This window comes from Bos grunniens, chromosome 2, assembly GCF_055505025.1.
Source record: "Bos grunniens cultivar Pamir isolate PY7600 chromosome 2, Bosgru_T2T1.0, whole genome shotgun sequence".
Taxonomy (NCBI): Eukaryota; Metazoa; Chordata; class Mammalia; order Artiodactyla; family Bovidae; genus Bos; species Bos grunniens.
This window is the reverse complement of record NC_141166.1, coordinates 110,800,136-110,812,573: the sequence shown is the minus strand read 5'-3', so window position 1 is coordinate 110,812,573 and position 12,438 is coordinate 110,800,136. Positions and strand designations below refer to the sequence as shown.

At 40.7% G+C, this 12,438-nt stretch overlaps 1 protein-coding gene across 4 annotated transcripts in view; it reads right to left on the bottom strand.

Annotated features, from left to right (window-relative positions):
* The window catches only part of MYO3B (myosin IIIB), a 519,880-nt gene that overhangs the window by 304,477 nt on the left and 202,965 nt on the right, over positions 1 to 12,438 (bottom strand). For all 4 annotated transcript variants that reach the window (XR_015147500.1, XR_015147505.1, XM_086357182.1 and 1 more), the window contains exon 8: positions 6,133 to 6,198. Coding sequence is in view for 2 of the 4 variants with exons in the window: in XM_086357182.1 (XP_086213308.1) it covers positions 6,133 to 6,198 (66 nt within the window). In the remaining 2 variants the exon portion in view is untranslated. The remainder of the gene's footprint in view (positions 1 to 6,132; positions 6,199 to 12,438) is intronic.

The window sequence follows — 12,438 nt, the reverse complement described above, 5'->3', positions numbered from 1 at the left end:
CAGCTTTATTCTTCTCATGAAGGGGAAAAAAAATCTCAGTTTTTCAAAATGAGAAAGAAGTTGGGTTGCATTTATAAATATATTGATCAATATGTTTAGAGAGGACAGGAGAATTGGGAGTTTTTTAAATTAGAATTTTTTTAACTTCTCCATCACTTTTTATTAATTCACTAATTCCCTATAGCTCAAGAGATGCTAATTAATTCAAGAAACCATAATGCTAATCATTGGCTAAATAAATCTAAAATGGAAAGAGTCTGTCACCAGAGATACCACTGCTCATTTTAATTAGAATTACCAATTCGTGAAGTAATATAAATAAAGGTTATTGTATCCTTCTACTCAGGCGATATTAACCCTGTGCATAGCCACCTGAGAATCCATCAGGACTTAAAAAGCCAAGAATATTTGTGGAACCTTATCAGTCTCTGAGTTAGGATATTTATCATTCCAAGAGTGCTGTTCACTGATACTATAAAGCCATGTGGAATTAAGCTGCCTTGAAATGCAAAATGGAGAATGGCGAAGGGCTGAGAATTGTTGCCTTGGAGGGAGTACAATCGATGTCAAGAAATTAACCATTCCAAAATGATTACCTTTACAAACATTCAGGCCTAGAGAAAAGCAGATGTTCCAGGTCTGAGTTTCAATTTTTAAGGAATAAATTTATGTAAATGCCCATTTGTTTTAGTAGTTTTATAGCTCAGAGTGATCTCACCTTGTTAACATTCAGTGCAACTGTTTATAGCCATCTGAATGTCATTTGCAGGGATAGGAAAGGTTGCCTCAGCATTTCATAACTACATGGCAGGCATGACCACGATGCTCACTCCGGGAAACCACCTGCACGCTTAGCTACTCAAGCCAGCCAGCCCTGGAAAGAGGTGTGTGCGTGGGCAATCATGTGGTTCAAGTCATCAATGAGTCTGAAGCTGAATAGTCATAGTACTCTTGGCAGATTTGCCCTTGACTAAGAGAAATCCATCTTTATTGTCTCACTAATCGGCTCAAAAGACATTGATGATGAAGTCCTAAATCTAATTTCTAATAAAACCCCAAAAGTTTCAGAGGCAAATGAAAAAGCACAGCTCACAGATACCTTTTGACCAAAGGTTGGTAAAGAATTTTTGTAGATTAGTCCAAAGACCTGATATTGGTTTGAACTAAAAAGAGAAGTGACGTCCTTCAGAACCAAAGAGAACCTGGTAAAGGAAAATTATTGTCATCTTATCAAAAGGCTACTTCTGAATGGAGCTTCCAGACAAAATAGCAATCTGTCTGGGACTTCAACCAGATAACCTTGTTATGCAAATAGCTTTAGCCAAAGGGTAAAGGGCTGATAATGAAATCGCTACAAAGCCAGCTGCACATTACAAAGGTGACAAAAAACATCAGGCAGGGTCCTAGCATCTGGATAAAAAGCAGTGCAGAATTCATGTGAGCATCATGTTTAATTTATCATAACTAAGCTGTCAGGAGTCACGCTTTGGCAAATGCTTAGCTAACACACGTAAATGAGTCAATTATCACTAACGACCAAAGGTTCAAAACCAAACAGGCTGATGTTTCTTTTTTTTTAACCCTCAAAATAGGTTTACTAATAGGATTTCAGAATTTAAAATCTCTTCTGCTGTCTCCAAATTAAGAAGAATGCTGGAAACATATCTAAAAACACTAAGCTACTTCCTGACACTTATAGCCTGCCTCTGCTCCCACCCCAGCACTTATTGCACTTGCTCTCGCTCTCTCTCTCTCTCTCTCACACACACACACACACACACACACACACACACACACACACACACACACACACACAGAGTCCCCTGTCTACATAGCTGTGATCACTGGGCTGCAGCCTGACCAATTCCTTCAGATCCCTGCAGCAACAATGAGAAGCCATGAGGTCCTTTGATGAATGGTGACCATCATGGACCAAGAAAGACTTAAATTATTGAATTGACGCTGATATGGCTCAGCAGTTACATGAGAACCAGGTATTAAAGATTTTAAAACTTAAATTTTTCTAGTCCTATTTATTCTTTAGAAAGAACTAGTTTAGTTTACTTTAAATCAAGGCACCGTGGCTCCATCCACAATGGAAGTTGAAGAAATTATCTAGATAATTCAAGCTAAAAAAATTTACCAGATAACCCTCTTCCCACCTCAGTTTCAGCAATAACGAAAAGTTTATGATCTGAAGATCTTAATCCTTCATAGTTTTCCCTTTTCCTTCCCAAGATGAGTAAGGTAAGGCTCTCTCTTTAAATAGACATTTCTAACCCAGTGAGTATCTTTGTTTACATTTAATTAGAGATTTGAATAAATAGAATGAAATAGAAAATTAAAATCGCATTTGGTAGGCTGGTTCCTAATAACCAAAGGGTAATACTTTGGAATAGTAAATAGTTTTCTACCTAAAGATATAAAATACAATAATTGTTCCTAATCTTGACAGTAATATTCCTAAAAATTTTGTAAAAGGAAAATTCATGGTTAAAAAATCTCAGATGTTATGGGGAAAATAGAATTGAGGGACTGAGGTCAGGAAAGAATCTATGAACACCTATAACATATAATATTTTCACTAATAAAACCAGTAAGGACAAGTCATTAAATAAAGATAATACTGATCACATTTTTCCATATCTTAAATTAGTAATAAAGCACACTATCACTTAATTTCTCTTTACCTTCACTGGTTCTTTAGAACCTTTTCAGACTCTCTCTCCTCTGCCATTTCAATAAGATGCTTTTGCTATGTAGCTGACGTATGCATACTAAAGGCACTGTTTACTGTGTTGAGTCCTCGGTTCTAGTACCAACATTTTTCTAAGTCTAAAGCAACTCAGAATGAGCACATATAGAATTCTCAGAGTTGGGGAAAACTTAACCAGATTTAAATGGGAATATAATGGGATCTGCCATAAAGAAAAATCAATAGTAGAGGGGAATTTCTATACTATATTTAATCCTGAAAGCCATAACCCTATCATCAATTATGTACCTTTATTCCCACATCTATCCATTAAATACTGTGCTTACTTTAAGAACACAAACATACTCTTGAAGCCAAAACTTTGGTGAGTAAGTCAAGTCACATTTTAGAGGCATGCTGCCATCTATGGGGTCGCACAGAGTTGGACACTACTGAAGTGACTTAGCAGTAGCAGTGTTTGGTATAGGAAAGCGTATTTGTGAGTATGTGGTGTGGTTTTCTAGGTCAACAGTTTTGAGAAGGTCAGTCAAGGGCATCTGTGTGAAGCAATGGAATGAAAAGGAAAACTCTGGAGTCAGCTTTTGCCAGCAAAATCATGAGAACCCTAACTCCTGGGTTTCTTTCTCTGGGGTCATCTGAAATGTGTTTCCAGCCACCAGGATGTCTGTAGCTCTCCAGTGCCTTCCACCTCTTCGTTTGGCTTCCAAATATCAGGAAGTGGCTCTTCCTCTGCTCCTCTGAGAGCATCATCCCTTCTGCTATATCTGTTGTTCCTCTCAACACTGCCCACTATCACCACCCTTGACTTGTGGCTGCTTTTGCATTCTACAGTCACTGCAGAAACATCAGAGTGGGGACCAAAGGGGCAAGAAAATGTCCTCCATCCCTGGCCCTGAATTTCATGGTCACATTCCAACACAGCCATCCTTAGAGTTGTGGAATTCTTAGACCTCTTTACCCCTCCTCCCTTCTGACGATGATAGCAAAAAGCTAGCAGGGATTGACTGGACAAACAATTTCAGGGGCCTTGAATTACGCTGTATTTGAAATGAAAATGAAATACAGGTTCACAGCTCTTTATACAAAACCCTTGGGGCCAAATATGTTTCATAATTCAGAATTTTATCAAATTGTAGAAAAGTAAATCAGTGCATTTACTGTATGTTATATAACATCCCAGCAGGATGTGGGGCAGCACACTGTAATCAAACACCTTAATATATCTGCAGCAATTCACATGAATATTCACACTGAGTAGGACAAATAATGGCTATAAATAGCCTCACTTCAGTTTAGATCATGTGTTGCCACCAAATCAGTTCACATAAGGTCAGGGCTTGCAGCTAAATGACTCAAATACAAAAAAAAACTTCTATTTTTCCGAGTTCTTTGGGTTTTGGAATTGTGAACAAGGGATTGTACTGTGCTTAAGTAAGGCGATCAAGAGACCCAGCTTGCTTCCTTGCACTGTCTTTGTGGAAGCTAAGTCTGCACATAGGCATAAGTTAGAGAAATTTGTATTGACCCTTTCCTTCTTCCTGTTTATCAGCTATTTTGGTCACATCTTTTCTCCCTCCATTACCCTTGAGCCCCTTGTTTGATACACTAGATGCTGAGGGCACCGCTATAGCTTATAATCACCTTGTCTAGATTCCTGCCCCCCACAGTTCACCAGGCCCCTTTACATAGACCCCACCAACACTGAGCACCTTCCCCAGATTCAGGACTAGTGTGGTTTCTCCGTCAGGCGACAGCGCTCAGTCCCCATCCTATTGGTGCTACTGTTGGTTCTGCTCCTGTCTTCAGTCAGTTCAGTTCAGTTCAGTTGCTCAGTCGTGTCCGACTCTTCGCGACCCCATGAATCCCAGCACGCCAGGCCTCCCTGTCCATCACCAACTCCCGGAGTTCACTCAGACTCACGTCCATCGAGTCAGTGATGCCATCCAGCCATCTCATCCTCTGTCATCCTCTTCTCCTCTTGCCCCCAAGCCCTCCCAGCATCAGAGTCTTTTCCAATGAGTCAACTCTTCGCATGAGGTGGCCAAAGTACTGGAGTTTCAGCTTTAGCATCATTCCTTCCAAAGAACACCTAGGGCTGATCTCCTTCAGAATGGACTGGTTGGATCTCCTTGCAGTCCAAGGGACTCTCAAGAGTCTTCTCCAACACCACAGTTCAAAAGCATCAATTCTTCGGCACTCAGCTTTCTTCACAGTCCAACTCTCACATCCATACCTGACCACAGGAAAAACCATAGCCTTAACTAGATGGACCTTTGTTGGTAAAGTAATGTCTCTGCTTTTCAATATGCTACCTAGGTTGGTCATAACCTTTCTTCCAAGGAGTAAGCGTCTTTTAATTTCATGGCTGCAGTCACCATCTGCAGTGCTTTTCGAGCCCAAAAAAATAAAGTCTGACACTGTTTCCACTGTTTCTCCATCTATTTCCCATGAAGCGATGGGACCAGATGCCATGATCTTCGTTTTCTGAATGTTGAGCTTTAAGCCAGCTTTTTCACTCTCCTCTTTCACTCTCATCAAGAGGCTTTATAGTTCCTCTTCACTTTCTGCCATAAGGGTGGTGTCATCTGCATATCTGAGGTTATTGATATTTCTCCTGGCAATCTTGATTCCAGCTTGTGCTTCTTCCAGCCCAGTGTTTCTCATGATGTACTCTGCATAGAAGTTAAATAAGCAGGGTGACAATACACAGCCTTGACGTACTCCTTTTCCTATTTGGAACCAGTCAGTTGTTCCTTGTCCAGTTCTAACTGTTGCTTCCTGACCTGCATACAGGTTTCTCAAGAGGCAGGTCAGGTGGGCTGGTATTCCCATCCCATGCAATACTGCCTAGTTCCTGGTAACACAGTTCCCACCAGGCACATTATCCATCAATTGGGTTTTCATCTTGTTCTCCACGCTCTGAGCCCTGGCTGGGGCTTCTCACCTCGGTGCCTCAGGCCCAAGATCTCACTTTGCCTCTCAATCATCTTGGAAGCTGGAGCCCTGCTCCTAGACCACAGATCCTAAAGCAAAGCCTAAATTCCAAGCTGCAAAATCTCTGCTGAAGGCTGCCATCTTCTGTCTCCCCTCTGGCTCAAGTGTGAGTGTCAGATGTTTATATGGAGTCCCCTCTCTTATTAAACAAGACACTTTGGCAATATTTTCCCCAGGACAGAGTAGTCAGAAAATGTGACACATATGATCAGGAGGTCTGATTATAACCAAGAGTCAAATGGAATTCCGTATTTTTCAAATCTGCAGAAGCACTGTCTATCATTTACCAGAACAAATTCTGTGCCATGATGCGCTAGAAGCATAACAACATCTAGCACCAAATCAATCCCACAGCTTGGATTCCTCCAATCACTGCCCAAGGTCTTGCTGGATGAACACTTTTTCGTGGAAGAAATACTCACTGTGAAATGAAGTGGTTGAATTCTTCACACCATTTTTCCGGATGAAGTAAAGTAGGTGGAGGATTTCTGAAAAACAAAAACGTTTTTCTTACAAAAAAATTGTTTTGTTAAAAGCAAAATATCAACTTATCTTTACTGATATTGTTCTAAATAGCTCTGATAAAATCTAGGCTTATTTATTTCTGGGTAGGAGTCATTTATCAGTGGTAAATTATAAAGTACCAATCCCTATTTGTTTAGTGGCTCACTTCCATTGACTGAAGGCCTACTATGTCACAGCTTTCTGCAGGACCTCTGAAGGTTACACAGATCAGGAATATCCCTCAGGGAGTGGACACTATTGAACGGTGAGGCAAGCACATAGCCACTGTAACTGAGAGCTGAGTATTATTGGTGCCATAAGAAAGTTATAAGCCAAGTGCTATGAGCTTGAGAGAAGACTTTTAATTTTACAGGATTTTCAGATTATTATGATCCATTTGAATTAATTACATGATACATTTAAAGTATACTTATAAATTCACTGGTCACATTTTTTAAAATTTTTCCTATATGTCAACCTTGACAATAGGCACCAGAGAAAGCAAAACAGCTAAGACAAGGTTCCAGACCCTGAGAACTTCCCGGGTAGTGAAGATGACAGACACCTAATGCAACTGGAGTTAGGTGTACACCTAAGTACTGGAGGTCCCAAGAGAACTAGAGAACTGCAGAAAGACTCCGGGAACCAGACCACTTCCTGGTGAGAAAGCAGGAAAAGGAAAATGTCAAAACCCTGCATTTGGCTGAATATTTACCCAAAGAGGATCAATTTTAAAACAGAAGTGACATTACCTTTAACTGATAAGAATGTTTTTTTTCTAGCAATAAATGCTGGAGAGTGTGTGGAGAAAAGGGAACCCTCTTACATTCTTGGTGGGAATGCAAACTAATACAGCCACTATGGAGAACAGTGTGGAGATTCCTTAAAAAACTGGAAATAGAACTGCCATATGACCCAGCAATCCCACTGTTGGGCATACACACCGAGGAAACCAGAATGGAAAGAGACACGTGTACCCCAATGTTCATCGCAGCACTGTTTACAATAGCCAGGACATGGAGGCAACCTAGATGTCCATCAGCAGACGAATGGATAAGAAAGCTGTGGTACATATACACAATGGAGTATTACTCAGCCATTAAAAAGAATACATTTGAATCAGTTCTAATGAGGTAGATGAAACTGGAGCCTATTATACAGAGTGAAGTAAGCCAGAAAGAAAAGCACCAATACAGTATACTAACGCATATATATGGAATTTAGAAAGATGGTAACGATAACCTGTATGCAAGATAGCAAAAGAGACACAGATGTATAAAACAGTCTTTTGGACTCTGGGAGAGGGCGAGGGTGGGATGATTTGGGAGAATGGCATTGAAACATGTATAATATCACATGTGAAACGAATCACCAGTCCAGGTTTGATGCATGACACAGGATGCTCAGGGCTGGTGCACTGGGATGACCCAGAGGGATGATATGGGGAGGGAGGTGGGAGGGGGGTTCAGGACGGAGAACACGTATACACCCGTGGCGGATTCATGTTGATGTATGGAGAAACCAATATAATATTGTAAAGTAATTAGCCTCCAGTTAAAATAAATAAATTTATATATTTTTTTAAAAGAATGTTTTTTCTAGTGGTAAATGGAAATAGGGGCTTATGGGCAAGTCAAGTTCAGAAAATGAAGAAAGTTACAGTTCTGCACACCTGCACTATGACTATAAATCTTAAACCCATTATACACCTTTGTTTTCACATGGGTTCTAATTGCTCCCTAAAGCCATAGTTTGCTCAGCTTCCATCGGCAAAGAAGGGGGAGCAGCATGAATGATCAGAAATAAAAAATGTATCTGATAATGTGATAGTAAGCTGCCTCTCAATACCCTTCCTTTTCTCACCTCTTCTAATACAATTTTTATTCTGATACAATGTTGCCATATATATTTTTCCTGAGTTTTGTGCAGCTAGATATGGCCACGTGGCTGAGTTCTGGCCAAATTATATACTACTGAAATTGTTCTATGATATTTCTAGAAAGTCCTCTTTAAAAAGGATAGACATGCTATCTTTTTTCTTCCTCCTTTCTGCTTCTTGGAACATGGATGTTATGACTGCACCATGAGCAGCCATTTTGTATGTGAAATGAAAATGTGAGCTATGAGCTGAGTATGGCAAAGAAGAGGGATTCCCTGGTGGCTCAGATGGTAAAGAGTCTGCTTGCAATACAGGAGACCCTAGTTCAACCCCTGGGTTAGGAAGATGCCCTGGAGAAGGAAATGGCAACCCACTCCAGTATTCTTGCCTGGAAAGTCCCATGGATGGAGGAGACTGGGGGGCTATAGTCCATGGGGTCACAAAGAGTCAGACATGACTGAGCGACTTCACTTCTATGGCAAAGAAGACAGACAGGACGTTGGATTCGTGATGACATTTTAAAGCTGCCATACAAGCTCTAGATTGCTTCTGCCTAGTCTTCCTTAACAGGACAGAGAAATAAACTTCCATGTTCTTTAAGCCACTATTTTATGTAATTAATTCTAATTGAGCTGATCATATTTCAGAGGATTACTCCATTATATGATTATAACAATTTTATAAGTATATCACAAGCACAAAAATATGAGGAAGCATAATAAAGCAGCAGCTTATCCAATCTGGGGAGTTCCAGAAGACTTTAAAGTGAAAATGAACTTCAGCTAACCCTTGAAAATTGGTTGGAGTTTTTTAAGATAGAGGACAGGAAAGCTATCTCAGTTTTAGGAAATAAGATGTACCAAGTTCCAGAACTGTAAAAAGTCTGGTAAGTTCAAAGAACATGAGTAATCTTTTGAGGCTAGACCATATGATTCTTTCAGATCTGGAGAGAGAGTAGGCGGGAAGGATAAGGTGGGAAAGGAAGAATGATGAAAGAAACTATACGATTTCCCTGTTCTGCATAAGAATTTAATTATTCTTCAGATCTTCTGATTCAGAAACCCAAAGGAAAATTACCTGTGTACCCAGCTAGAAAGAGTAGCCGTTGAAAAGCTGCCCTTCAGTTATTTTGGAGACTGCCTCTGTCTCATTCATTTAACAATATTTGCCTTCAACTTTCCCTGGACTTCTTTACATAACAAACATACCATCATATAACTTCTGCTTTAATACCAGCTTGGCTGAACTATTCTTACTGACTCTAGCTATTTGAGATTATATGTCCACATGTCCTTCCAGTTCACCTCAGGGTAGCAGCTCTTGGTGAGCAGTTTACTCTAGATCATCTCTACAGCCCTTTCCACAGCTCAGACTTCCCTAATTCTGCTCAGGTTTCCTGCTTATTCTGCTCTCAGGGAGGTCAGTTCCACAGAGAAGAGCTGCTCAAGCAATTTACTGTCTAACAGACTTCATCCACCTCCAAAACCATTAACTGTGACCAGTAAGTCACTTGTAGGCACACTTGATTAAACCCTAGCAGGTTTGACCTTGGCCAGTCAAGCGTGGAGGGACAAACCTCTGTCACAATTAGAGAGTGACCTCGCAAGAGACAACTGGATAAATGGATGGAAGTGTCCATGCTCGTGTGAGGAACACTGTCCCTTCCTGTTTCCAGTCTGTCCCTCAGCCGGAACTATAAGCAGGGGTTACTGTTTATGTGTCGGCCTGAACCTCTGCAGCAGGACACAGAGGAAAACAGCAGATCACCATTCACCCAGGCTACCACCAACCCCTCATAGCTCAGTTGGTAAAGAATCTGTCTGCAATACAGGAGACCCGGGTTCAATTCCTGGGTCAGAAAGATCCCCTGGAGAAGGAAATAGCAACTCACTCCAGTATTCTTGCCTGGAGAATCCCATGGTCAGAATAGCCTGGCAGGCTACAGTCCATGAGGTCACAAGAGTTGGACACAACTTAGTAACTAAACCACCACTACCACCACCACCAACCTATGACGGCCTCACATGAACCCTACACAAGGAAACACTTTCTCTGAGCTTGACATCATAGGAATTTAGTTTTAGAAAAGCTCATTTGACCTTGTAGATGCCCCACCTTTCCTGGAGTCCATCCATCATACTTAGGTTCAGTAAATTGAGGTTTTGTGAAAGATTACTCTCTGAGCATAATGAAAACTAAAAGGAATTTGAAGGCTTTACAGTACTTTGTTTGCATTGGCAATATAAATTTTCTTTCTCCTGATACGCAGGAAGAGCACAAATAATAATAGTTGTGCCTTTTAGGCTCCTCTAAACACTACAGATGAAAGCTGCAACCCTGCCCAAAAGGGTCTCTCAACACAAGGAGAAATGCTTCATGTTCCTTGTGATAAGAGTGTCAGAGCATAGCTGAGATCAGCAGGCATCACTTACATATGTGTATGGATACTGAGAGCCTGTAGGATGTTTGAATGCTGAGTGGTTGAAAGGCCCATGAATCTGAATAACAAGTTCTCATTTGGATAATATTTATAAATATACCAAGGCAATGTAGAAAAGAGATTAGTCAGTAAAGGAATATGACTATATTTGATTTGAGGTTTCCCTGCCTGGATTTTATTCCTGTGATTTGGACTCCAAATTCAATTTCTACAAAATGGTCCCTGCATACAGACAGCATTAGAGCTACATGAGGCTAGCAGCAAGGGGTGATGCCCATTTTTGACATCATAATCTTAGATCTAGCAAATACGATGGAGATAGAGTTAACCTTCTTCCCTGAAAGCCTCTGTAGAACAAAATGATTTGCTGAACAGTCAGATTGAATTCATTTTAGTTCCTGAAATAGAGAAGCAGCTGATTGGATGAAGGGGGGCACCCAATCTCAGGATAACCAATCCAAATTTCATCTAGTGACCTGTGCCAAAGCATGACTCAAAATTATAAGCTGAGTCAATTTGATTCTCTTTAGAAGGTTTCCTCCCCTCCTCCTTTTTTTTCCACCTTGAACAGAAACAGAACAAAAACAAACAACAGGCAGTTTAGTAATGGGATCTGAAGCGGAAAGATCCATGATGACAGGAGAGTACAATATACAAACTGGTTTTGGGAAGCAGATACTAGGAATAGGCAGGAAACTAGGGAATGAGGAGCAAGCACCCCAGGTAAGGAGAAAAAAAGAAATAAGCTACAAACATCTCAGACCCCATGATGGGACGTAGGTTTTCCTTCAGTTCCTTTTGTGAGTCCTTCCCCCTTTGGTGCAACTACAATATATTGGTCCCAGCATTCTGTTCTGAGCTCTCTTCTCCTCCTATTCTAAACATTCACTGAGGGCTCACTATACATTAGCAGCTTTCTCATCTTTATCTCTTGCCTTGGTTTTTCCTCCACCTTTTCACTGGTGCATCCAACTATTTATTAGATGTTCCATTTTGATTTCATAGGGTCACCTTAGAGTCAGCATGTTCAAAATTAAACCCATCATCTTCTCCTAAATCTGCATTCTACCTGGTAGTTGAAGTCAGAAACTTGAGTTCAGTGCTCCCCACTGGCCCCACGTCCAATCTAAAAAAACAGAATAAGGGCTCCCCTTATTAAAGAAGTCCACATTCTAGCGCCTGGTGCCTATGAACATGTCACCTTCTATGGCAAAAGGGACTTTGCTGATGATTACAGTTAAGGACCTGGAGATGGAAGATTACCTTGGATTATCTGGATGAACTTAATTTAATCTCAGCTCCCTTAAAGCATAAAAGAGAGGTAGAAAGAAAGAAGAGGTAGGAAAGAATCGAAATGTGAAAGGTACTCTACTTGCCACTGTTGGCTTTGAAGATTAGGAAAGAGAGCCACAAGCCAAGGACTGCACGTGGCCTCTGGAAGATGGGAATGGGACTCAGCTGCTACCCAGCAAATAAATGGGGATCTCAATTCTGCAAATACAAGAAGCTGAATTCTGCTAATGACCTGAACGAACAAGGAAATCAATTCTCCCCTGGGGCCTCCAGAAAGGGATGCAGCCCTGCTGACACCCTGATTTTAGCACAGTGAGATCCATGTCAGATTTCTAACAAATTTGTTATGACAGTAGTAGAAAACTAATACATCAATCAAACACCAACATCTATCAATTCTGCTTCCTAAATTCCTTTCTCATCACCCCATTCCCTCTTTCATGGCCTAGTTCAGTCACTTATCTCCATCAGCCTACTCCATAGTCTCCTTATTTTCCTCTCTCCCTCTGTATTCATCTCCCTCTAATCCATCTTGTACTTGGAAGCTAGAACTTCTTTATAATATACAAATATGACCTTGTTATTTTCTTCTTCAAAATTCTGTGGTAGGCC